This window comes from Pseudochaenichthys georgianus, chromosome 1 (genome assembly GCF_902827115.2).
Source record: "Pseudochaenichthys georgianus chromosome 1, fPseGeo1.2, whole genome shotgun sequence".
Classification (NCBI taxonomy): Eukaryota; Metazoa; Chordata; class Actinopteri; order Perciformes; family Channichthyidae; genus Pseudochaenichthys; species Pseudochaenichthys georgianus.
The window spans coordinates 45,313,271-45,341,148 of NC_047503.1; the positions used below are offsets into that span (position 1 = coordinate 45,313,271).

The 27,878-nt window shown below is 40.0% G+C and overlaps 3 protein-coding genes across 3 annotated transcripts in view; all 3 read left to right on the forward strand.

Moving 5' to 3' along the window:
- Positions 1–1,173: 1,173 nt before the first annotated feature.
- LOC117450967 (neuroblast differentiation-associated protein AHNAK) lies at positions 1,174–11,972 on the forward strand. The gene is made up of 5 exons (XM_071203797.1): positions 1,174–1,384; positions 5,544–5,587; positions 5,722–5,842; positions 7,324–7,490; positions 7,605–11,972. The coding sequence occupies exons 2-5, from the start codon at positions 5,585–5,587 to the stop codon at positions 11,970–11,972; spliced, it is 4,659 nt and encodes a 1,552-aa protein (XP_071059898.1). The 5' UTR covers positions 1,174–1,384; positions 5,544–5,584.
- Positions 11,939–15,589, forward strand: LOC139434188 (neuroblast differentiation-associated protein AHNAK-like). Its single transcript, XM_071203798.1, has one exon. It carries the CDS (start codon positions 11,939–11,941, stop codon positions 14,837–14,839), a length of 2,901 nt encoding a protein of 966 aa, XP_071059899.1. The 3' UTR covers positions 14,840–15,589.
- Positions 15,590–23,676: 8,087 nt separating this feature from the next.
- Positions 23,677–27,878, forward strand: part of LOC117450974 (uncharacterized) — a 52,984-nt gene continuing 48,782 nt past the window's right edge. Inside the window, 2 exon segments of the mRNA XM_071204167.1 lie at positions 23,677–23,815; positions 27,196–27,351. Of these exon segments, the coding sequence (XP_071060268.1) occupies positions 27,227–27,351 (125 nt within the window). The 5' untranslated portion in view covers positions 23,677–23,815; positions 27,196–27,226.

Here is a 27,878-nt window from a genome sequence, read left to right on the forward strand (position 1 = left end):
AAACATCACAGCCGGGCTGTTTCCAGGTCGAGTTACGCAATGAGTGTGTGAACGCAACTGAAATCTCTTTTCTCTCCACACGCACACACGCACACACACACACACACACACACACACACACACACACACACACACACACACACACACACACACACACACAGGGTGTGTCACACCGTAAACGCCTGCCACTCCCTTTGGCACAGGTAAGCATTTTTTCTCATGTTAACCCGTTTGTCACGTTGACAAGGGGAGTGTTTGGTTTTTGTTTATCTGCTGATGCAAGGTTTCAACAATAATGCTTTAAATGAGTTTCACAGACGGAGACGTGGACGTGCAGGACAAAGAAAATACAATGCAATACATAGGGCTCTGACTCTGCGATGTCTTGAGCTTTAGCTGAGGGTAAAAGGCTGCTTTAGACTAAGTATTTCTTAGGGAGAAATTGTACTTTTTATTCCTTTACATTTATGTGACGGCTTTATCTACTTCACAGATTCCAAGTATTGACACAAAAAATAAATTACCTATTTAATTTTCCTAAAACGCCTCCATTTGACTCCTTTGTTAACTTCCTGAACAGAGTGACATCACTACGAGACACTCACTCTCCTATTGGCTAGCGCTCCAACACATTGTAGTGATAAGGCTAAGGGGCGGGACATCTCTAAGCGGCTGACCAATCACAACAGAGCTAACCAATCAGAGCAGACTGGGCTCTGGTTTCAGACAGAGGGTGAAAAGAGGTGGAACAGATGTGTTGACGTATAAGTTGGTCAGAGATACAGGTTGTCTGCTGTGGTGTGTCTCTGTTTCAGGCACACAGTACGAGAGGCAGGGCGTGTTGTCTGGGCTCAGAGCAGTCTCATCACACACACGTGCACACAGAAGGATCCACACGTGTGGTTTTCAATGCACACACATGTGTTCCGTTTCATATACATGTAAATAAAATCCAAATACAGAAAAAAGTTTTACGTATCTATTTTTGATCCACAAGTGTGAATCCTTCTGTGTGCACGTGTGTATTATGAGACTGCTCTGAGCCCAGACGTGTTGTTGTCGTCCGGGTGTGTTTGCACGAGGGTGTGTGTGATGGGAAAGTGTGTGTGTGTGTGTGTGTGTGTGTGTGTGTGTGTGTGTGTGTGTGTGTGTGTGTGTGTGTGTGTGTGTGTGTGTGTGTGTGTGTGTGTGTGTGTGTTTTGACAGCGACTGACGGAGAGACAGTTGGTGGAACAGGTTCTCCTGCTCCAGGTGTAGGTGCAGTGCTCCCGCCCGCAGCTCCTCCGCTCACTCCCAGCCGGCAGAGCGAGCAGCATGGACTCATAGCTCCTGAACACAACGTCAACAACACGGAGGACCGAACGGCTGCCTGAAGGACCCCGAGGTCAGTTTAATACATGTTCCTGCGTGGTTGCACTTAAGGTGGAGAGCTTTGGGGGACGGCGCGTGGTTTCAGGTGACAGGTAGTTTCTGTCAGGGCTCATCTTGACTTCTTAGCGACGCGTCTACGTGTTGGTGCTCCGAGCAGACCTTCTGTTTCTGTCAATGGGTTTATTCTCTTTCTTGCACACAGTTTATTTTCAGCTTTGTGTACTTTCTTTAGCCTACAGTATATTAATGCTCACTTTGACGTAGGACAACCTAAAAAAAGACTTGTTTCAATTAAAAGTAATCATAACGATAAAGCTTTCCTTGTGTAGCACTTTCCACACGCAGGATGCAGAAGTGCTTTAAAAAATGCAACGTTTAAACTTTCTAGCAGACATGCACCATGTGTTCGAGATACATTACATTACATGTTACTTACACACACATATATAAGCTTTCAGGGAATACAAGGAGGTAAAATAGGCGAGTGTACAATATATATATATATATTTATAAACAGATAACTCACTTAGTTAAACCAGAAAAGACTTAGGAAAAAATAAATAAATGCATAAAATAATAAAAATAAATAAATATAATATAATATTGATAATAATAAGATGTTTTTTGTCATTTAAAATGTCCACTTAGTTGCTCTGCTCCTGAACACTAGTTTGTGTTGCTAATGAAACTAAAGGAGTATTTCTGCACTTTGGCTTATTGTGAAATGTGTAATACGTAACTGATACGTAGTAAATCAGCTGCCTCCTTATCTCAGAAGTCATTTAGGGCCAAGTGTGTAATATTATCTAAATGTGAATAATCTGATTGATGTTAGTTCTTGAGGTCGTTTTTATCAACTCGTACAGAAATAACAAAATGTAAAACGATTGGGTTCCGAACATTAAAACCACACTATTGTTCGTTATGAAGGACAGATTTATTGGCGTATATTTAGTGTTTTGATTGATTTACATCCTGGCATTGTTGTGTCTTTTTACATCATCGTATCATTACAAAACGGCTGTGCAGACGTTGTGGTTCACAGTTGTCTTGTTGGAATAAATGTTGACTAGATTGAGATCTTAAACACCTGAAATCATGCTCGATATTTGAGTATAATTTGACTTAAAAGGGATGGGAAATGATTGGCTGCCGTGTCATTCTAAATTGTTTGGAAATAATCACATTGGTTTTGAGATAATCCTTCGAAAAGCATGTTTGTATCGTAAAATATGTGTATTTATTGATTTACTTATTTCCTAATAACATATAATCTGTGTTGCTATAAACCCTAACAATCTGTGTCAATGGTGAAACAATTCTGCATTTGTTTTAAAAACATATTAAATATATTTTACATTGGGATGTTATATTTAATACACTTTTATTTTGATGTTTGGAATTAAACCTGCAGTTAGGGTTTGGTTAGGAATAAAGCTTTATTTTTATTTATTCACACATAATTTTCCGATATCCAAATGGAACATAATGTCTCTTGATTTAGTGGAAGTCTGACAGAGTTTTTTGTCTTAAAGTTGTGGGTGTGGTCCCTTCTGAATGTGTGCTTTTAAAAAGGAAACACCCAACAACAGACCTGTTGTTCACAGCTCTCCCGATTAACCTGTTCCTGGTTTTCCTCAAAGCCATATCGCAAATAGCTGAGAGATGCACCTGCTGAGATACATGGGGGTGTCACTACTGTACACACATACAGTCAGACATACAGACATACATACATTACATACATACATACAGTCATACATACATACATACAGTCAGACATACATATATACATACAGACAGTATCTGGGGTAGGGTTAGGGCAATGTTGTGAATCGAGTGGCCCATGGTGGTGGTGCGGTTATGGTATGGGCAGGCGTATGTAATGGGCGACGAACACAGGCCACTCGATTCACAACAATTACCCTACCCCTACCCCTACCCCTCACACCAGATACTGCCTGGTTTTCGGACCCCCCCAGACCCCCCCAATAAAGCAAAACTGCACGTTTCAGAGTGGCCTTTTATCGTGGCCAGCCTAAGGCACACCTGTGCAATAATCATGCTGTCTAATCAGCGTCTTGATATGCCACACCTGTGAGGTGGAAGTGCTCACTATCACAGATTCTTTCAGATTTGTGAACAATATTTGAGAGAAATGGTTATTTTGTGTTTATAGAAAATGTTTTAGATCTTTGAGTTCATCTCATGAAAAATGGGAGCAAAAACAAAAGTGTTGCGTTTATATTTTTGTTCAGTAGACAGACAGACAGACAGACAGACAGACAGACAGACATACAGTCAGACAGACAGACAGACAGACAGACATACAGTCAGACAGACAGACAGACAGACAGACATACATACAGTCAGACATACAGTCAGACAGACAGACAGACAGACAGACATACATACATACAGTCAGACAGACAGACAGACATACAGACAGACATACAGTCAGACAGACAGACAGACATACATACAGTCAGACAGACAGACAGACATACAGACAGACATACAGACATACATACAGTCAGACAGACAGACAGACATACAGACAGACATACAGTCAGACAGACAGACAGACATACAGACAGACATACAGTCAGACATACAGTCAGACAGACAGACAGACATACAGTCAGACAGACATACAGTCAGTCAGGCAACATGCACTCCTACTGTACTGAATGCTGCTTTTTAATTTAGGTGAAACTCAAGTTATGCGATGCCATGAGTTTCATAGTACATAGCATTTATCTTGGATTTAGATACTCTTGGTATAATGAAAGAAGATATAAAATGGCAACATGAACAGCTGTAAAACCTACTTGAATGACTCTAAATGTCAAAGCATGCTTTTAAATGAAAATGTGTGCAGATATGATTTCCTTCAAAACAATACAAATTGTTCAATAATGTCTTTTGTTTCTGGTGTTGAAACGTTGCTCTCTGAACAATATCTAAAAAAACGTTGTGTTTCCCAGATATGAAATTGTTTGGTTTGCCAAATAAATACGCCCCACCCAAATATTTCTTTCATGATCTTGTAGTTTTAAAGGTGTGCTTGAAAATGCGGTTAAAACAGACTGAAGTGTCACAGAGTGGTGCATTCAAGTGCTATTGGAAAACATAGCTTCTTAGTTAGAATTTAGAGCAAAAGCATGGGTCGTGGATTGATCAAAACATTCCCGACCTTTAGAAACCCTGCAGTAATACAGGTGTTGTTCTTTTCTACCAAGACACACATGTACAGAAACGTCATGCATGGTCTTCCTTTACCTCGTGGTTTGAACACATTTAAGAAGTACCACTGTAGTACTGGTTGAGTAAGTACTGTGTACAAATACAAGTCCTTCTTTCTTTAGTTAAAGTTAAAAGTATCTGCATCAAATACACTTAAAACTACAAAAAAGTATTCATTATGCAACATTTCAACAATTGTGATTTTGTTGAACTATGTCATTATAAAAACAAAACTGCTTTGTAGCCTCATCTATTGTTATAAGTCAGAATGTAACACTAACTTTACATTTGTGTAATTATAATCAGTCTGCAAAGTAACTAAAGCTGTCAAGTGTAGTAAAAAGTATGTTTGCCTCCAAAAAGTAGTAAAGTAAAAGTAGAAAGTGGCATTCATTGGGAATTCCCAGTAAAGTAAAAGTATGTGAAAATGATACGTAATAACAGTACCGTACTTTTCGGACTATACAGCGCACCTGCATATAAGCCGCAGCAGCTAAACTGTCCGTCTGTCTTGCTCTCGTTCCGTCTCTCGGTTCCACTTTTACTTTGGCGCGCTACCTGTCTCACTCTTTTCCGGCCTCCAGCTTTTCCTGCTGGTGGCGGGCGCGGACCGGTCCTAAAGCCCATAGTGTTAAAGGTGGTTAATTTTACCTGTAAAATCCATAGATTTAGGAGGTTCCCTAGTGGCCGTTATACACAAAAAATGGGGGGAAAAGTCTTGGCTTATAGTCCGAAAAGTACGGTAAATGAGTAAATACACATTCCACCACTGCCATCACATGGTCTTAAATGTCTCCCGGGTTCAATCAGCTATTGTTATTATGAAACTTTAACGTGTTAAAAGCTGCATCCCAAGCTGCACTGTATGTCTCAAGTTTAAAAAAATACTTGATGTCATTGACTGAACATTCGCTTTTCTTCCATAGGTTTAATCAGAAGGGATTTGAATAACAGAGACACAACCATCATGGTAAGAAACACCTCCATCTTCTTTCAGTGATTGAAACGTTATATAACGGCTCAGTGTCAGTTTGAGTGCGCATAGCTCAACCTCTTGAGGCGTGTTCTTGTTTTAAACTCTTTATGAAATGTCTTTGTTTGCAGCCTTCACACCGCAGGGGAAGGAGTCTCTCCGACGCCCTGACTCTGGAGCAGTCGGAGGAGGGAGGGCTCATTGTGTCCAGCATCAACAACAGCGCCTCAGCCAATCAGGGGCTGCGGAAAGGTATCACCCTCCTTTGATTGTTTTTAAAGGTCACCTATTGTGCACAATCCACTTTTTCAAAATCCAAAATCCACTTTTTCTGTGGAAAGAGACTCTGAAAGTTTCAGGAACAAAGATTCTCTCTCTTTTTGATCAATTTCTATAAAAACCTGTCTGAAAATGAGCTGATCAGATTTTGGCCACTTTATGATGTCATAACGATGTGTTGTCTTGTGTAACCATTAGCCAATCAGCAACCAAGGTACCCCCCCCCCCCCCTTATCACCTGAATCTCCTCTAGAGCACCATTGAGTTCTTTGTAACCAAATGTCTCTCAGAGGGGCGTGGGGAGGGGCTCCTTATTTTCATCTAAAGCAGGGGTGTCAAACTCAATTTCATCGCAGGCCACATCGGCATTATGGTTGCACTCAAAGGGCCGGTTGTAACTTTAAGACTATATAAAAATACATATACAAATATATCATATATATAAAATAATGTATTATATTACATGATTGCCTCTGCATTGGATTATCATCGGATAGGGTAATAACTTCATAATTAACTACGTCTGAAAGCAGAAGTCTAGGGCAAATAATTGCAAGTCTCTTCAGTGCGTATGTCCCAAAATGATTTAAAAAGAAAAGCCAAGTTCTGGAGAAAAAATAAATAGAAGTGACATTTTGAAATAAAAATCTAATTCTGAGAAAAAAGTCATATTTGAGATGCATTGTGGGACATGTAGTTTATGGGCAACGTGCTTCTGTAAGTGTATAATAAACATATTATATTCTTTGCAAGCTCTTGTGGCTAAGTTGTGGGGCCACATAAAATGAAGTCGCGGGCCGAATGTGGCCCCCGGGACTTGAGTTTGACACCCCTGATCTAAAGTAACAGACAGAGAATCAGCACTTTTGAAACAGGGCTGAAACAGAGGGGATTATGGGTAATGCTGCAATGATCTGTTTGGTGTTTCAGCCAATCAGAGACAGGTTCTGTATATATTTGAGACCTATAATATATTGATGAAAATAAGTACAATAGGGGACCTTTAAGCAATACATATATTTGCTTTTAAAGTTTAAACAGTTTGAACTCCATCCCCAGTTCAAGACCAACTTTGTGCATTTGACTCAAACCCTGTACGCTTTAGGCAGATTAAGCAGGAGACACTTTAAATGTGCAGTATTTACAGTTGTAAATGTTTATTTACATTGTTATGGCCCATTGAATGTAAAGCTCTCCTGAATATTTGTGTACAGAAGTATACACAATTTTACACCTTACAAAATTCATTCAAATTATAATGGATTGCACGATTAGTTCTCACTTGGTGTTAATGTCTGTCTTCACACTTTGGTTGAAATACAACATTGCAGTTCTAATATTAAAGCTCCTCTGAAGACTATCAAATGTTTTAGAGGTTTGTTTTGCACACATAGAGCTTGTTCATGTTTTGAAACAATCTACTGTTTAATGCACACTTCAATTTCGTTTTTCAGGGGATGTGATTTTGGGAGGCACAATCAATTTCGATCAGTTATCAAAAACGGAGGTGTTAGAAGTGTTGGAGCTGATGAAGCCGTACGATAACTTCCACGTACTCACCAGGAACAACATGAGCAAGAGCGTCGGAAACCTGGACCAGATAACAAAAGGTCCTGAGACGGTAGGTCGTCAAGTCAAACAAGAGCTCTCTAATGTTCATTTGATAGAGAATTGTTACCTTGATGGAAACATTAAACAAACATTCTAATCACCAAGTTGTGGTTTGTATTTCCAGATGTTGAATGATTCTTACAACAAACTCTACAATAACAAAATCAAGAAGTTCATGAAAAGTGAGGAGGAGCTAAGCGCCAAGCCGACTGATCCAGGTTCGTCTAAGGTGGGGTTGCCTCGCCTCGGAGTTGACTTTGGACTCATGAAACCCAAGCCTCTGATCACAGACATTGATGATGATTCAGAATCTGATGAAGGTGGAGAATTAACATACAACAGCAATCTGAACCTTCCACCGCTGGGTTTTGGATCCAATGGGACAACTATAAGTGGAGCTCAGGTACCAAGACTGAAAGTTGATGCTAGAGGTCCACAGTTTAACGCTCAAGGCTTCAATGTGTCTGGATCATTACCAGAGGGTCAACATCCTACAGCTGGTATACAACTTCCAAGAAATGGACATTTTAGATTTCCAGAAATGGGAATGGACTTAAAGGGTTTAGATGCTAGTGCCCCTGACATAGGGACTAACCATAGAGGGGGGACAATCACAGGTCCATCCCTTGACTTTGATGCTCCTAAAGTGGGCTTTGAAGGACCAAACAGAATACCACAATTCAAACTGCCAGACCTGGGGCTATCTGGGCCCTCTTTTAGTAGTTCGGAAGGTGAGGTCAACACACCAGATATAGGAACCTCGGGTAAGCTGGGACTCAGGTATTCCAAGAGACACAAATACCCAGATCTAAATGTTGACAATCCTTCTGGTTATCTAGAGTCACCCAAGCTGAAGCTGTCTGGAAGACCTACTGACTTAGACCTAGAAATGCCAGGTGTAGATGCGTCACAACTTGATGTACATGGACCAGACATTGACATGCCTTCAGGTAAAGTCAAAGTTCCATTTAAGAAACCAAAGATGAGTCTGAGATCTTCAGATTTGAATGTGGATGATCCCTCAGGCAAGTTTAACAAGCCAAGATTTAAGGTCTTAGGGACATTGCCAAAGCATAAAGATGTGGATCTGAATGCAGGGATGAAAACACCCGAACTATCTCTGAAATCACCAAAGCTAAAAGGCATCAATGCACCTGATGTGCGAGGTCCAAAAATGGATCTTAGAGCTCCAAATTTGGACCTCGACTCTCCAGATTTTGACATTGGTTCCCCCAAGGGGAAATTCTCAATGCCAAAGTTTAACATGCCCAGCTTGGACTTTTCAGATCCAAAAGGAGGAATTGATGCATCTCTAGACAGACCAGACCTGCCATCAGGTAATCTTGATCTAAATGTGTCTAAGCCAGACTTCGACATTGATGCACCTTCACTTGATCTGAAAGGTCCAAGGTCAAATCTGAAAATGCCTGATATTGGAAGTCCAAGTTTTAATATGCCAGATTTTGGATTGTCAGGACCAAAGCTAAAAGGGCCTGATGGTAAACTAAGGACTCCTGACTTTGATCTCACAGCCCCTAAATGTAAGGGCGCTATTGGCTCTCCAGATTTGAATTTGCCCGAGATGGACCTTAATAAACCCAATCTAGATCTTTCTGGCCCGGACGTCGACTTTGATATGCCCTCGGGTAAATTCAAAGTACCAGCAATGAAGAAACCAAATATTAACTTGAATGCTCCTGACATGCATATTAATGCTCCCAAGTTTGATATGAACACTCCAGATGTCAACATCGGTTCACCCAAAGCAAATTTAAATATGCCAACATTTAAGATGCCCAAATTTGGTCTTCCAAGCCTGAAAGGACCTGAGATCGATGGCAATTTGGAGGGTCCAGACTTCGATATCAATGCACCTAATATCAATCTTAAAGGTCCAAAAGCTGACCTGAAAACACCTGATATGGATATGTCTGGTGCTAACTTTCGTGGTGGCTTTAATGCACCAGACTTAAACATGCCAAAGGTTGACCTTAACACCCCGAAACTGAACTTTGACATGCCATCAGGTAAACTGAAAATGCCAAAGCTTCATGCTCCAGACTGGGATGTAAATGCTCCCTCAGGCAAAATGAAAATGCCTAAATTCAATCTTTCAGGTACACTACCAAAGGGACCAAATCTGGACATTGACACTGATCTGAATGCTCCAAAGATAAAGGGTGGATTTGATGCTCCTGACTTGAACTTACCAAAAATGAACCTTAAAGCTCCTAGGTTAGATGTAAATACACCAGATGTAAACATTGGTTCACCCAAAGCAAAATTTAAAATGCCCAAATTCAAAATGCCAAAATTTGGTAAACCAAGCCTCAAAGGACCTGAGATTGGCGGACACTTTGATGGCCCAGATCTTGATGTTAATGTACCCAATGTCAACCTCAAAGGTCCTAGAGCTGACATGGAAATGCCAGATGTGGATATATCTGGTCCATCTGGAAAATTCAAAAAGCCACATTTTAACATGCCACATTTTGGGCTATCTGGTCCAAAAGTAGATGGCCCTAACCTGGACCTGAAAACACCTGATCTAGACATATCTGGCCCTAACTTCAGTGGTGGTTTAAATGCACCAGACATTAACATGCCCAAGGTTGATCTTAAAACCCCCAAACTGGACTTCAACAGCCCAAAGTTGAATTTAGACATGCCATCAGGTAAACTGAAAATGCCAGAGCTTCATGCTCCGGACTGGGACATAAATGCCCCCTCTGGCAAAATGAAAATGCCTAAATTCAATCTTTCGGGAACCCTACCAAAGGGACCAAATATGGACATTGACACTGAATTGGGTTCACCAGATCTGAGTCTGAATGCACCAAAGATAAAGGGTGGATTTAGTGCTCCTGACTTGGACTTACCAGACATGAACCTTAAGGCTCCAAAATTAAATGTAAAAACTCCAGATTTCAACATTGGTTCACCGAAAACTAAATTTAAAATGCCCAAATTGAAAATGCCTAAATTAAATTTTCCAGGCATAAAGGGACCTGAAATTGACGGAAATTTAGATGGCCCAGACATCGACTTGAATGCACCCAATGTCAACCTCAAAGGTCCTAAAGGTGATATGGAAATGCCAGATCTTGATATATCTGGGAAATTCAAAAAGGTCAATTTTAACATGCCTGATGTTGGTCTTTCTGGTCCAAAAATAGATGGCCCTAACCTGGACCTGAAAACACCTGATCTTGATATATCTGGTCCATCTGGGAAATTCAAAAAGCCCAATTTTAACATGCCTAATTTTGGTCTTTCTGGTCCAAAAGTAGATGGCCCTAACCTGGACCTGAAGACACCTGATCTAGACATATCTGGTCCTAACTTCAGTGGTGGTTTAAATGCACCAGACATTAACATACCCAAGGTTGATCTTAAAACCCCCAAACTGGACTTCAACAGCCCAAAGTTGAACTTAGACATGCCATCAGGTCAACTGAAAATGCCAGAGCTTCATGCTCCGGACTGGGACATAAATGCCCCCTCCAGCAAATTCAAAATGCCTAAATTAAATTTTCCAGGCGTAAAGGGACCTGAATTTGACGGAAACTTGGATGGCCCAGACATCGACTTGAATGCACCCAATGTCAACCTCAAAGGTCCTAAAGGTGTTATGGAAATGCCAGATCTTGATATATCTGGGAAATTCAAAAAGCCCAATTTTAACATGCCTAATTTTGGTCTTTCTGGTCCAAAAATAGATGGCCCTAACCTGGACCTGAAAACACCTGATCTAGACATATCTGGTCCTAACTTCAGTGGTGGTTTAAATGCACCAGACATTAACATGCCCAAGGTTGATCTTAAAACCCCCAAACTGGACTTCAACAGCCCAAAGTTGAACTTAGACATTCCATCAGGTAAACTGAAAATGCCAGAGCTTCATGCTCCGGACTGGGACATAAATGCCCCCTCCGGCAAAATGAAAATGCCTAAATTCAATCTTTCGGGAAACCTACCAAAGGGACCAAATATGGACATTGACACTGAATTGGGTTCACCAGATCTGAGTCTGAATGCACCAAAGATAAAGGGTGGATTTAGTGCTCCTGACTTGGACTTACCAGACATGAACCTTAAATCTCCCAAGTTAAATGTAAAAACTCCAGATTTCAACATTGGTTCACCGAAAACTAAATTTAAAATGCCCAAATTGAAAATGCCTAAATTGAATTTTCCAGGCGTAAAGGGACCTGAAATTGACGGAAATTTAGATGGCCCAGACATCGACTTGAATGCACCCAATGTCAACCTCAAAGGTCCTAAAAGTGATATGGAAATGCCAGATCTTGATATATCTGGGAAATTCAAAAAGGTCAATTTTAACATGCCTGATTTTGGTCTTTCTGGTCCAAAAATAGATGGCCCTAACCTGGACCTGAAACACCTGATCTTGATATATCTGGTCCATCTGGGAAATTCAAAAAGCCCAATTTTAACATGCCTAATTTTGGTCTTTCTGGTCCAAAAATAGATGGCCCTAACCTGGACCTGAAGACACCTGATCTAGACATATCTGGTCCTAACTTCAGTGGTGGTTTAAATGCACCAGACATTAACATGCCCAAGGTTGATCTTAAAACCCCCAAACTGGACTTCAACAGCACAAAGTTGAACTTAGATATGCCATCAGGTAAACTGAAAATGCCAGAGCTTCATGCTCCAGACTGGGACATAAATGCCCCCTCCGGCAAAATGAAAATGCCTAAATTAAATCTTTCGGGAACCCTACCAAAGGGACCAAATATGGACATTGACACTGAATTGGGTTCACCAGATCTGAGTCTGAATGCACCAAGGATAAAGGGTGGATTTAGTGCTCCTGACTTGGACTTACCAGGCATGAACCTTAAGGCTCCCAAAGCTAAATTTAAAATGCCCAAATTCAAAATGCCTAAATTTGGTAAACCAAGCCTCAAAGGACCTGAGATTGGCGGAAACTTTGATGGCCCAGATCTTGATATTAATGTACGCAATGTCAACCTCAAAGGTCCTAAAGCTGACATGGAAATGCCAGATCTCGATATGTCTGGTCCATCTGGGAAATTCAAAAAGCCACATTTTAACATGCCACATTTTGGGCTTTCTGGTCCAAAGTTGGATGGCCCTAACCTGGACCTGAAAACACCTGATCTTGATATATCTGGTCCTAACTTCAGTGGAGGTTTAAATGCACCAGACATGAACATGCCCAAGATTGACTTCAACACCCCAAAACTGAACATGCCATCAGGTAAACTGAAAATGCCAGAGCTAAAGTCTCCAGACTGGGACATTAATGCTCCCTCCGGCAAAATGAAAATTCCTAAATTCGATCTTTCAGGCAAATTACCAAAAGGACCAAATATGGACTTTAAAGCTCCCAAAATAGACATGAACACTCCAGATATCAACATTGGTTCACCTAAAGCAAAGCTGAAAATGCCCAAATTAAAAATGCCTAAAGTGAATCTACCAAGCCTAAAAGGACCTGATATTGATGGAAACTTTGATGGCCCAGACATTGATATCAATGCACCAGATGTCAACCTAAAAGCGCCCAAAACTGACTTTGAAATGCCGGATGTTGGTTTTGGGAGTCCATCTGGACATTTCAAAAAGCCACATTTGAAAATGCCCGATGTGGGATTTTCCAGTCGAGAGTTCGATGGCCCAGACTTCGACTTTGAATCCCCAGATCTTAATGCCAGATTACCAAAGGTTCCAAATTTGGACATAAATTCGGGCCTAAAAACTCCAGATCTTAATCTCAAGTCTCCAAAATTGAAAGGTGGAATCAATGTCCCCAAATTCGGATTGCCAAACATGGACCTTAAGGCTCCAAAGTTTGATATGGACACTCCAGATCTCAATATTGGTTTACCTGATGCAAAGTTCAAAACGCCCCAAATCAAGATGCCAAAGGGCCCCAATGTTGACATAAACGTAGGCATACCTGACCTGAATATCCCAAATGTAGATGTCAGCGGTCCAAATGGAACATTTAAAATGCCAAGTTTAAACACACCAGACATGAATTTTTCAGGACCTAAACTGAAAGGCCCTGGTATTAATATGCCAGACTTAAATCTGCCTGATACCAGTTTCAATGCAATGCGTCCTGATCTAGGAATAGATGGTAACATAGGCCGACCTGACATGAACTTCAATGCCCCAAATTTTAAAGGAAGACTAAGTGGCCCAGACGTTGACATGAACATGCCCTCAGGAAACATCCGGGGTCCTCAGACTGATTTTGATATGGAAGGCAGAACATTCAAACTTCCTTCTTTCAAGCTGCCTCAGTTTGGAGGTCCAGATCTTAACAGGGAAGGGTGCGATATCGACTTTGATGCATCTCTGAGATCCCCCCTGAATACAAAAATGAACATGAAACCACAACAGTTGATTGGGGATTTCACAGGCCCAAATGTTAGCTCCCCAAACATGCCGAAAGTGGCAATGCGGAATCCCCAAATGCATCTCAAATCTCCAGATTTTAACATGGATGATCCTTCGCTAAATTTCGGAGGACCTTCTAATATGAATCTCAGATCAGATATCCCAGACATGAGAATGCCTGCACTGGATATAGATGGAAATGTCAGACTTCATCACAATGATAGACAGCTTCCAAGGACCCAAGTTAGGTCCAGCTTCCCTATGATGGACGCTGGTTTTAACCCCCAGTTTGATTACAATCGTTCAGATCTCAACATTGATGATTTCACGGGAAAAGAGCATGTACTTAGAGCCAGAGGTTCGAGATTTGACGGCCAGACACAAGGCAACCATGGACAGGCAATGTTCCCGTCAGGTATTAATCTCGACATGAGGGACCCCAGACAAACCAGAAGAGTTCCTTCTGGTGACATTCAAATACATACAAGGCCTAGATCAATGCAGCAGGTACCTAACGCACATATGCCACAGTTCTCTCAGGATCCAAGGTCAATGCAACAGGTAGCTAATGCACGTTTGCAAAATGTCTCTCAGGATCAAAGATCAATGCAGCAACTACATCACACATGTATGCCACAGTTCTCTCAGGACCCAAGATCAATGCAGCAGGTACCTAAAGCACGTTTGCAAAATGTCTCTCAGGATCAAAGGTCAATGCAGCAACTACATCACACACGTATGCCACAGATCTCTCCATATCAGAGAATAAGAGTACCTGACGGTTCAGACAGATACTACGTCACTAGTTTCCCGAACCAACCACAAAATCAAGGAATGCCAAATCGCAAATATAACACTCTCGGGGGGCCTAACTTTCGTCCACGAAACGTAGACCTAGAAGTTCTCGGACAAAATGAGGTAAAAGGGGGGTCAACTTTCTTTCTTTCCAACTTCATATAAGTTTTAAAAAACTGGTGTTTTCATAAGCTGTTAAACATATTTCTATTGTGTATTATTGTTGCATATTGGGGTTTATTTATTGTGAGTTCAGCTGTTGATTGTATGATGTATGCATATGTAAAAATGTACACTTTTTTTGCATATTTTACGTTTTTTATTTGTGTATAAAGCCAATATATGTGCTTTGTAACGATCCAGTTTACATTACACTACAGCATCCTTGCACTTGTTTTATGTTGACGTTTTTTACACCTTTTCTTATTTGTACTATGTTTGTACTTTTACTTGAAAATCAGGTGGTCTTTCCATGTACATTGAGTTCAATGAGAGTCCTTAAATCCTAACAATTCCCACCTTTTTTTTCATGTTAGATTTTGGAACTCAAGGAGCAATTTGTGGATTTCTGGGAACTATTTTAAGATGAAATGTTATAGGTTTTTTATATATTAACGAGATATTGAAATAACCAAAGATGTGCATATGTTTATATTATACAGTAAATACTTTATTTTGTATTGATTGGGGATGTATATCATTGAGTTTATGGAATTTGTATGACCATTTTTTGTTCGACAGAGTTTTTGCTTTAACTATAACGAATGTTAATGACAATTATTCAAGATGCCTTTTTATGCTAAAATGTAAAAAACGGACCTAAGCCATTTTACAAGTGACCATGCAGCTATTAAATGTGTTACAATGTATCCACCCTTCATCATTTTGTTATAGCATTGTACACAAATAATAAACAGAAAGAATGTGTACAGTATTTGTTTCCTGTTCATTTTGGCTTGCTTTGTTAAACGGGAACATACTGTATGAGCTGTTCCATAATTCATGTTCAACAGCATTCCACTTTTGTTCTTCAAATCTTTATTCTTCAACTTCTTCTTCTTATTATTTCAGTTGTTCCATACTTTTTGTTGTCCTCTTACTACTGTACTTCAGCATACTTTCAGATATGGAAACCATTCAAACGTTAAACTGTTCAGCTCCTTCAGGAAGTGTGTAAATATTCTGCTTTTGAAACTCTTTTTTTTATAATGCAACACAATGGGAGGAACCTTCAAATCCTCTTTTACACCATGTGCAAAATGCTACTCCTTCCACACACTTTCAGCTGGAGAGACTTCCTTCCAACTTCAAGATGTGACACATCTTTCTGACATTATCTATAACACTTTTAAATCAGATTTATAGTTTTTGAAATATTAAACAGTTTGGAGCTTGGTAAAGAGGCCTTCTTCAGATTTTAACATTAGTGTGTATTGCGCCGCTCGTTAAATCTAGAGTGCTCTGATCTCAAAACAGAGTGGAGGAGAGCCTGAAATTCGCCTACACATTTATTTTTTAAACCTACATTTTGTCCTTACGTCTAGTCCTTCTGCATCACCTTGTGGCCATTTTGCATCACCTTGTAATCAATTATTAGTCTTAGATAAATGTTAAATGAAATATATTTCAGTGCCACATTTAATTTCATACTTTCAAAAAGCTCCATCCCAAATACCTCGACATTGTATTTAAGTACAGAACTCGAAGATCAGCGAGAATATATACTTTTTAATCCACTCAATGTTTTTTTCTGTAAATGTGTGAATTTTATCTCAGAGTTTTTAATACACGCTTTAATCTCAGAGAATGTTTTCCTTTTTGACGGTAAATGTAAAACTTTAATCTCGTAAAATCAAACCTGTGTCTGTGTGTGTGAGTTTGGGTTGTTGTTTCAGTATTTATTCAGATACAATTACACACAGATGATCCTTAAATACAAAGCTCTTTCCAGAGTTAATGGGGAGTAGAGATATTTCCTCTGTGATCCCCGCTCCTCCCTTCCGGTTTTCTTCCAGAATCATCCTGGTTTCCTGTCGGTCTTAATCTGCACCTCGGTCCAACAACCACATTACCGTATTATTTAGTCCCAACAGAGAGGTGCAGGGAGGACGTATTTCTGTGTTGGACCCTGAAGGCAGCATATTATGCTTAACAGCGGTGTGTTATCGAGTATTAATAATCTCTGAGCTGTCCGAAACGATCAATCAGAATCTAGTATTCAACTCACTCGTGCAATAAAGTTTATTAATATATAAATCCCGTACCCATCCCTAAGAACTCTTCATCCCTGGCCAGCAGATAACTCCCAGCTACATTGTACATACTAACTACATGCAGTGCATACTTTTGAGAATTTCAAATGTATTCTTGTCTGTTCTATAGTGTGCGTTTAGATTTTACAGTGAATATGGATATTATTGCTTTAACCTTTATTTCTCTTCTATTTTACTCTATTTTTTCAGATTTATTCTATTTAGTTTTTTTATTCCATTTTGTATTTTATTCTATTTTAAGATGATTCTGATGATTCTGTACAATGACTCCATGCTGCTGTGACAACCCAATTTCCCAACTTGGGATGAATAAAGCATCCACCCATCAATCCATCACCCATCCATCCATCCATCCCCCATCCATCCCATCCATCCATCCACCACCCACCCAGCAGCAAGTCATCCAGCCAGCAGCCAAGCAGCTCAGCAACCCCCATCAGCAGCAGGCCAGCCATCAGGCAGAAGCCAGCCGAGCCATTCCAGCCACCCATCCTTATCCAGCATCAAGCCACTAGTCCATTTCCAGCCACCCATCCAGCAGACAGCAAGTCCAGCCATCCATTGCCAACCTAGCCATCCAGCAGCCAGCCACAGCAGCCATCCACCCCACCATCCACCCATCCATCAATCCACCCATCTATCCATCCATCCACCCATCCATCTATCCATCCACCCATCCATCCATCATCCATCCATCATCCATCATCCATCTATCCATCCATCCACCCATCCATCCATCATCCATCCATCTATCCATCCATCCACCCATCCATCCATCCATCCATCCATCCATCCATCATCCATCCATCATCCATCATCCATCTATCCATCCATCCACCCATCCATCCATCATCCATCCATCATCCATCATCCATCTATCCATCCATCCACCCATCCATCCATCATCCATCTATCCATCCACCCACCCATCCACCCATCAATCCATCACCCATCCATCCATCCACCATCCATCCATCATCCATCCATCCACCCATCCATCAATCCACCCATCTATCCATCCATCCACCCATCCATCTATCCATCCACCCATCCATCCATCATCCATCCATCATCCATCCATCCACCCATCCATCCATCCATCATCCATCCATCATCCATCATCCATCCATCCATCCATCCATCCACCCATCCATCAATCCACCCATCTATCCATCCACCCATCCATCTATCCATCCACCCATCAATCCATCATCCATCCATCCTCCCATCCATCCATCCATCCATCATCCATCCATCATCCATCCACCCACCCATCCATCCATCCACCCATCATCCATCCATCCATCCACCCATCCATCAATCCACCCATCTATCCATCCATCCATCCACCCATCCATCTATCCATCCACCCATCAATCCATCATCCATCCATCCATCCATCATCCATCCATCATCCATCCACCCACCCATCCATCCATCCATCCACCCATCATCCATCCATCCACCCATCCATCATCCACCCGTCCTGATATTCTCTGAGTGACTAGTTGGGAGTGATATTAGTCTTTGATACTGCAGAGTTTTTGTTGTACTCTTATCTAAAAACAGCGGGACGATAGTTCATATATGAGACTTCAAAGGTCTTTTACTTTGAAACTCTGCATCAGATTATCCTGATATTCTCTCAATGACTAGATGGGGTGACCTGCTATCAACCTGAAGTGAAAATAGTCTTTGATTGACTTCAAATGACTCTTTGATTATGGACAGTCAGTTTCCATTAAATAATAATCTAAATATAGATGGACAATAGATCTAATTTGGGTTATAAGGAAAACACAGACCCTCATCACCGAGGTCACAATATCAATCGATCCAGCAGAGCAATAGCCTATAGGCAAAACACAGAAGATCAACAAAAGATATGACATCAAATGAACTTACCAAAGCTGAAGTAGACGGTCAGCTTCATTCATTTTCTTTCCGTTTTACTGATTTTAATCGCTATACGCTGCGCTCTCTCGTCTCCTCTTCACAACTACACTCTTCGCGGCACACATACTTACAGCCAATCAGCTCTCTGAATTATGAGATGACGTTTGGTAGGGATGCCAGCACTTTGCCCCTATGGTGATTATTTTTTTGCCGCACACATTGAATAGAAAAAGACTCTGAGCATGCGCAGTGTAGTTTTTACAGTCACCATTGACTTAGACAGAGAGAGGGAGGGGCAGGATCGGGTTTTGTCCCACATGGCTCTAAACAGCTCAATAGGCACACACTGTAGACACTAATTAGAAGAGCACAGACTGAAACAGCAATGTACAGACGAATCAGAGGATTAAACATGATCTTAAAATATATTTTATATTTTTTTTAATTTATTTTTTGCATTTTGTTGTAATCATTATTTTAATACTTTCTGCTGACACTAGGTGGGGCTGTGCCCCTAATGACCAGTCGCCCCTGCACATGTCAAAATCCAGCAAGGGGGGCCAGAGATATGGAAAATCCACCAAAAGGCCCCAGAAGAGGTTTTTTTGTGCTAAATCTGTCTAAAAAGGTCAAATATCACTTGTTTTGCATCAATCTTGATACAGGGTACTTATTATATGTTGTACTTTGGATTCCTGAAGCTTTTATTTTACTAACCCATCATCCAAGGTTAGTTTTTCACTATAAGTACAACATATATTTTGGACGGACACTATAATTTACAGTTTTTTACCATGTTCAATCTGAATTTTCTTTAAAATAAAAAACATCTATATTGAATCTGACTTTTCTACATCCAACTCACAGGTTTATCATTACTTTGAGAAAAAAGATTATTAATTTAACCCTTTTAGGGAAGATATGGTCATTTGTTCTGGGAATGTCATTTTCGAGCCTGAAACCTGAAAAACAGGCTCGGGGTTTTTAAGGGCTGTTCCAAAGCAACGAGTGTGGAGCAAGCGGCAAACTGTGGGGTAGAGCCGTGAAGCCAATACGGAAGTGCCACACACTGCAGTTCATATATTGGCCGATAGGCGATGGCTGCAGAAAGGAGCAATTTCCATAGACCCCCATGTTAAAATGCCCAACTTTACAGCAGAAAAAAACATGTTTCTCTCCCTGGCTCCATACATTTTATTATCGATATAGTTAGATTCCACCTTCATGATTATGGATCTGAGAGTGAATTGTTTTCTAACGCGACCCTTTTATTTATATTAGGTCTTAAAGTTTGGGCATAAATTAGGGCGTGGTCACATTGAGTGACGGCTCTGTCAAGTGCCTGCCGCTGTTAGCTTCTTGTCTCTCCGCTAGCTGCTCCGTGAAGCTACAGGGACTCTGCCTGTTCAGCTCATCCAGGAAACACAACCTGTAGCCGGCCGTGGTTGTTTGTTCTTCATGCTTATATATCGGACTATTGTGACTCGCTCTGCCGTTAAAACAGACGGTGCATGAATGCGGTTTTGCGGTAAGTGAAATTCGAGTGCTTTATTTATGTGTTAATGATTTTAATCAGCTACGTAATGAATGGTAAGGCTTGGGTTAGCATGTAAGCTAGTGGTAGCTACATCGGTGCTAACGATTGTAATCGTACCCTCCAAGTTAAAATCATAGACTGTATATATAAAGGTTAAAACGAAATAGACAAGTGTTAAGTGGGATAATACTGTTGAACAAACGGCTTCTGTTTGAGGTTGATAAAATAAGGTTACATCCTTGTAACTTAGAGATATTTTATTATGTAGGAGGAACTGTATGCACCGCTAAGGTTAATTTAAATTGGCTATGCTCAAGTATGTAGACAAGTTAATATCGAAGTAGTTATGTGAAATCAACCTCACAATAAGATATGTGTATATTACAATTATTAATGTCATATTTCAAGATGATTACTTAGATATTACAATATGGTTGGTTGAGCTGGAGTTCATTATCGAGCTTACACGTTAACGTCACAGTCATCTGAAGAACGAACCCAAACCTTGTTGTTTTTATTAATTGCATTACCAAATGGGTATCAAATAAACAGTAAGCATTGGTAACACAACTTCCAAAGTTACAGTAAAATAAAAAGGACCCTGACTCGGACAATACACAATCCAACATGTTCAGTTCAACAGAAGATAATCAGTTATATTGTTTGTACACATGGTACTTTACATATATATCTGTTTGTTTAAGGTGCAGGTGATGCAGACAGGCTGGACCAGAGAGTGAGAGACAGAACTGGACTCCTCACAGCAGTGAACTTCAGCACAGGTACAACGACTCTTTTTTTCTTACTGTACAAAGAATCAAGAAAGATATTGGTTTAAATGAATGAAGTATTGACTTGAATACACTGATATACATTCCAATAAACAATACTAAATACTAGATCACCTACACATCAGTTAAGTTGAGGGGTTTTTCCATGCAAAAAGTTACATTTAGATATTTAGCAATATGACTTTGTCAGCTTTCTAATGTAATGTATTGAAGGCAAAGATTTATCTCTCAATATTGTCTGAATGAACGTGGTAAAAGTTATTCTTTCAGTGAGACAACAGAGCAAGCTTCTACAGTTGCACTACGTTTTGATAACAGTTAAATATTATTTTGATAATAACATATATTTCAATGTTGATGAACTTCATACTGTTCATTCATAATCTGATTGTCTTTGTAGCTCATTGTTTAAATAAAAAAAAAACATTACAATTACAAAATAATGATATCTACAGCCCCTAAACACACAAACACACCGCTTTCATAAATAACACACTTGTTCTGCAATAATATGTTTTATGTTTCCTGTCATTTTTGTTAGGAAAGGACATGCCTGAAAGACACGACATCTTCTCCTTCTCTGAGGGTCCAGAAGAACATCCAAGAGGAACATTAAAGGCTGATGTTATGAGATTTTAAGACCAGTACAGGACATTCACTAAGAAACTACTTTTATTGTGAAAACACAGTCAGCTGATCGAATGCAGCTATTTCCACATCTACACTCCATCAGCTGATTATTTCTATTTGCCTCACTTTATGAGCTTCACATCACTTGTGCCTTGTACCGCAGAGTTTGCAACGTCACAAATAAATGGGGCCAATCTTCAGTCAGATGTGAATGTGTAATCTAACACTTTCAGTAAGAATAATGGACAAAAGGATTGCAAATACAAATACAATTTATTGAAATGTGAACCAAAAGTTAATCAAATGTTTTAAATAAAAAGCACATATGGACAGAAGGTGTAAACCTATTAAATGTATAAGTAAACACATTTAGTCAAATAAAGTGACAGACTAGGCCTGTGCAGTTGGTATCAGCTTTGCCCAGCATGGGCTCCTCCATCAGGCCTGGTCCTCCTCGCTGAGGAAAGACCCTCAGTCCTCTCCAAACCAACAGACAGGACGTCCATCACACGGAGGTTTCTCCCTGAAGTCTCTGCAGCTCTCTGGACACCATGCTGTCTCAATCCGTCCACACTGAATATGAGAGGGGGGAAATGAAAATAATAAATGCTTTAGACAATAAGAAACATAAAGTTGACTGTTGAGTTGCTCAGTTTTTTTAGATTGTCAATACTATTACTGTATAACTAATATCTCAGGTTAAGAGGCACATTCAAATAAAGATTGGTCTTTAAATACATTTTGTCTTTTGAATTGTTTGTCTAAAGTCAAGGATCTAGAACTGGTACTTATTTTTAATGATAGTCTGGTTATTATGCTGTTTGGAGGAGGCCTCACAGGTAAGAGCACTAACTAGCTACCATCACATGTACCTTAGCTTGACTTAAATGTATTAAACGTATGGTTAAGTGATATCAAAATATAAATAACTAATGTCATGCAAACATATTAATATTTGCTTGATTCCAGAGTTGAATTTAGCACAATTGCATACAAATGTTAAGGGGTTTTAAGATTCTGAAGTATTATGCTAAAAACTCAATAACTTAGATTATTATTTATAGTTTTGCTGAATAGTTTCATGGCCGCTTACCTTAGAAACGTAAAATGCGACGGCAGTGTGCAGATGGGGAGCATGTTAGCTTAGCTTGGTAGCTTCAGCTAGCTCTGGAACTTCCAGCTGGGTGGCAGCAGGTCCCGCCTCGGCTCCGCCTCTTTGCCCTTATTTGGAGAAGGCGGGAGTTGAACTCTGACCTCACTGTTGAGCCGTTAGTGGCCGACTCCGCCTACTAAGGGCTTCACGGCAACTCTGCAGAATCCTATGGGTGACGTCACGGACCCTACGTCCATTTATATATACAGACTATGGTGTGGAGCGGTGTGGAGGGGGAGTGGGCTATCATTACCAAGCCCTCACACAGCGAGTCTGACTTGAGAGTCACGCTGTGTGTGTCCGTCGGGAAACAAGCTGTTAAAAAGTAGTTCCAGCAAACATCCACTGATAAACTGCGATGTTAACAACCTCATGATGACCTCATATGTTTTAACTTAGGATCAAACCTGTGTTTAGTCTAGAAAAAGGTAAAATTGTGCATTTTATTATAAAGTTGTGTATATTTACAGACCGTTGCAAAAACTAATAAGCTTATAAACATCAGGTTTAAAACTAAAAGAGCTTTGAAACACAATGAAAGATGTTTGGAGTTTTATTTGAGTTATTTATTTAAACTTTTTGTCTAAGAGATGCTGATTTGAAACCGTTGTTATATACAGTTACTGCATTTCATGTTTCTGCCGGAGAGAGGGGAGGCCGTCCAAAAGCTTGCTGCTGTATTTACTCCCTCCATCTGACAGGAGGGAGCCTCGTTGAGCTGCGAGTGTGGCTACAGACGGAGTTCACTCCATCGCGGAGGGGTAGGGTCGAGGGAGTGGTTTGGGATTGGGCCAAAGTTTTAAATCAGACTGCCAGACACCATTTTACAGCTCGAAGGAGCAGGAGGAGGACAACAACAGGGTGAGTGTTAACCAGTGGCGTCGCCTGGCTTGCCCCGAATGTTTTTTCTGTAGCCCCGGACAATTCTCCCTCAATAATATAATCAGGGGTGCATAACTGGTACGCATGCGCGGCACAACGCTGAATTACTTAACGTCACTTGTGTCACTACGCGCCTTTGGTTACCTCAAAACATCAAAACAAAACACATATTTCGTCTATACGTGTTTCTTGTCAACACTCAATGTAGTAAACTGACATGTAAAAAACAAACAAAGACATTAAGCAGCTACGTTGCCGTTTCGCTCCCTGCTAAAAAAATCTTCGGAGTTTCTATGACTGATTGAACTGATGCTGGTGTTCCGGATTAACTGGTTCCTCGATCAACTGGGTTACAGAGGTGGGGGGCGTGGCCTTCGACTGAAATACACATTTCGATCGCTTCTTCTGTCGTTTACATACATCTTTTGGTATATTTGGCTCGGTAGGAAGACTTTGATGCACATTCAGTAGCAGTGTGTGAGGTTGTGGTTACGATGGAGATATCCGGACGCGAACAGCGGGGACTACAAAAAGAAAAACGAGTTGCGAGCTCCAATAAATCATTTAAACCAGCTATTGTTGCCAGACTTATTACTGAATGTCGTTCTTAATGTGATACCAAGTCCATCTGAGACCTGTGTACACCTTCAGACAGCCTCCAAGTGAAGCACACGTTGTTTACTCACAGTTTGAAAGCACGTGGAGAAGTCTTCAGCTGTGGTAATCCGCTCGAATACATCCTTAAAACCAGCTATTGTTGCCCGGTTTATCACTGAATATCGTTCCTAATGTGATACTAAGTCCATCTGAGACCTGTCCAGTGCTTCTCAAACTTTTTTCAGTAATGTACCCCCTTTGAAACATTTTCTCAGCCGAGTACCCCCCTCCATCTTTGATAGAAAATGCCTATATACATAATTACAATATAGTGATGTTCCATCAGTGTGTGATTTATTAACTCCTTCATGCATGAATTACAACAAACTAAGGATTTGTTCATCTTTGTGCATGAAAAGAGTTTTTCAACTGAAGTAATATATATGTTTAACAAACCAATGAACACAATGATATATTATGACAAACTATAAAATACAATACACACGTTTATATGAGGACCCCCTTGGTGGTTCTAGAAATATTTTATATAAAATTGTGTTTTCTATTTCACTTATTGTACTAACATAATTGTTGTAATCATGCATGGTATTTTTTTTAATTAAACTTTTTTTGTCTTTTTAAAAGAAGATCTCACGTACCCCCTGCAGTACCCCAATGTACCCCTAGGGGTCCGCGTACCCCCATTTGAGAATCACTGGTGTACACCTTCAGACAGCCTCCAAGTGAAGCACAAGTTGTTTACTCACAGTTTGAAAGCAGCGGATAAAATATAAAGTTAACTATCAAAGAAATCACATAAACTCAAGTATAAAGAAGAGACCATGTTGTAAGAAAACACTTAACAGATAAACTACAATTGTATTGATCATGAAAATAATAAAAGAAAAGTATCGAAAAAGAATCGGAATCGCAATTCTTGACTTGGTATCGAAACCAAAATGTTGCTATCGTGACAACAGTAATCGTGATACTGGTTGAAAAATATCGAAAAATATTGTGATATTATCTTTATATCACCCACCTCCACCATTAAACTGTCGTATTCTGCACATTTCTTATGGGAATGGTGATACAGCAGTCCAACTATCTGTTATGCTACGCACGGAATTCTTTATTATTCTACCGGGTTATTTTGCACCTCTTCTTCTCCCACATTCCACATCGCAGAACATCAAAACGTTCAGCTCGGTCAGGAATCGATGGCTATCACTTTTCTTATTCATAACTTTCATAATTCCCGAGATATATCCCATAATGCATCACATTTTTAACATGGAAGTCAATGGAAAAACTCTTCAGACTAGAACAATCTTCATGCAACTTCAACTGCTAACTGCTCCTTCATACTTTCACTCAGAAACCTCATTCCAACTTTAAAATGGTACACATCTTTCTGACATTATTAGTGTGACACAACTTTTAAATCTGATTCATACTTTTAGAGATATTAAGCATTGTTCAGACCTTGGTAAAGAGGCCTTCTTCAGATTTTAGAGTGCGTGATGTCCGCTAGAGTGGAGGACAGATTTAATTGTGCCTTCATATTTTCATAAATCCCAAACCTTACATTCCTGAGACATCATTTTCATGAGAAATGTAGGAAAACATCTCGTAGCTTGAACAATTTAAAAGAATTAAGCAAAAAATAATTAAACAAAATGCCTCTCTCCTTCGAGCTGTAACAACGTTCAACATGTCCCCATTAAACCCCATTGTAAGTTCAGCCTCATCTTTCCCCACCACAGCACGCCTTTAGTCAATCTGCCAAAAAGCCAACATTATGAACCCGAAAGTAGACAAAGTACGCATCCCTTGCCAAAAAGCACGATGTTGTCGTAACTGAAAATGGTCAAAATACCACCAGACTTCAGATGACAGTTAATGGTCCAGCCCTCAACATGTCTATGTGCCATTAGTGAGTTTTCCTCAAAAGCTGTTGCCATGGCATCCCTTGCAATAAAACACGATATTGCTATAACACTGAAAATTGTGAAAAAGTGCTAAAACTTCACATGTGTGCTAACAGTCCAGCCGTGAAGACATCTACGGGACAGTTTTGAGATTTCTTCAAATGCCGTTGCCGTGGCAACACAATGCTCGCCATGAAACACGGTTTTCTCATAACTTCAGTGAAATTGCTCCAAACGGCCCAAAACTTCACAGGTTTGGTAACGATGCAGCCATCAACGCATCTAAGCGTATTATGGGGTGTCATCAAATACCGTTGCCATGGCGACAGATCATTCGCCATCAAGTTTGTTCAATAGTTTGCAGTTCAAATATTCTGCTGCTTTTCCAAGCCTTTTTACTTTCTTTTCTTCTCTCATCACGCAATCAAGCCCCCAGTGTTCATGTATCCTTTCAATCTAAATTCTTCACTTCCTTCTTACACATTACATTTCAGCATTGCAGCTTTTCAGCATAAAGCATTCCCACTAGCAATTTATTCAGGAATCGCATTCTCGAGTTTACTCTGTTATACTGGATGTCAGAAAATAACTTCTTGGTCAAAAATCAGCGTCCTAGAGTCCAACGAGACTTCTGCAAGTGTTGCAAACTGTTTTTATTTCCTGTTTTCTGATTCATCAAAGCAACATAACATGTGACAGTCCAGCGGAGTCAAAATGGAGAGCGGCCTGTCTGAAGTCTGACTGATTTGATGTATTTTAACCAAGTTTATTATTATGATGATTTTGATCGAAACAAGCGTGTTATTATAATGTGTATGTGTGTGTCTCCAGTGTTACTGGTTTATCTCTCAGACTGGAGAAGATGAGTGATTTAAAAGATGAGGAAGAGGACAAATCTCCAGTCTCCAGCTGTCTGTCTCTGAAGAGTGACTGGTCTAAAGAGGATCCTATAAACTTCAGTAATGCACCTGGACCCTCGGACACAAAGTAAGTCTGTTTTACTGTAAACTCACCTGAACAGGATTTAGTTTTTATACAATCTAATATATTAAACTGTTCTTTAATGATATCATGTGAGCAGTTTGTAAAGGAAAAATGCATTAGAGTACAGTAAGCTAACATTATCTAATGATATTATTCAATATGAAATTACATTATCATTGTATGTATGGCATAAAATGGTCTTAAATAGCAAAAATGTTGATTTAATACTAACCAAAAACTAAATGTATCGTCCAAAACATTATTTAACTACTTGGGCATGTTTATGATATGTATTTTTAAGATGTTTATTAATAACAGCAATAACCCGGCAGCTGGTTGTGTTTAGCATTAGCAGATAAAACAGAGTTTTGAGTCAATGCAGAGACCCAGATCCGTGCCTGGCAACACAAATTAAGTGAAGATGTTAAATTCATGTCACCTGCGTATTCGTGCAGCGGGACACATCTTGAGTGTAAAGTTTGTGACGCTCTGTTACAAAAACCTGTCAGTGTTGAGATTCTGCTCCTGTT

Coding starts and splice junctions, on each gene's coding strand:
- LOC117450967 (XM_071203797.1), top strand. Junction 5,843..7,323: donor CAATCAGGGGCTGCGGAAAG/GTATCACCCTCC, acceptor TTCGTTTTTCAG/GGGATGTGATTTTGGGAGGC. Junction 7,491..7,604: donor TAACAAAAGGTCCTGAGACG/GTAGGTCGTCAA, acceptor TTGTATTTCCAG/ATGTTGAATGATTCTTACAA.
- LOC139434188 (XM_071203798.1), top strand. CDS start 11,939: ATGCCTAATTTTGGTCTTTCTGGTCCAAAAATAGATGGCCCTAACCTG.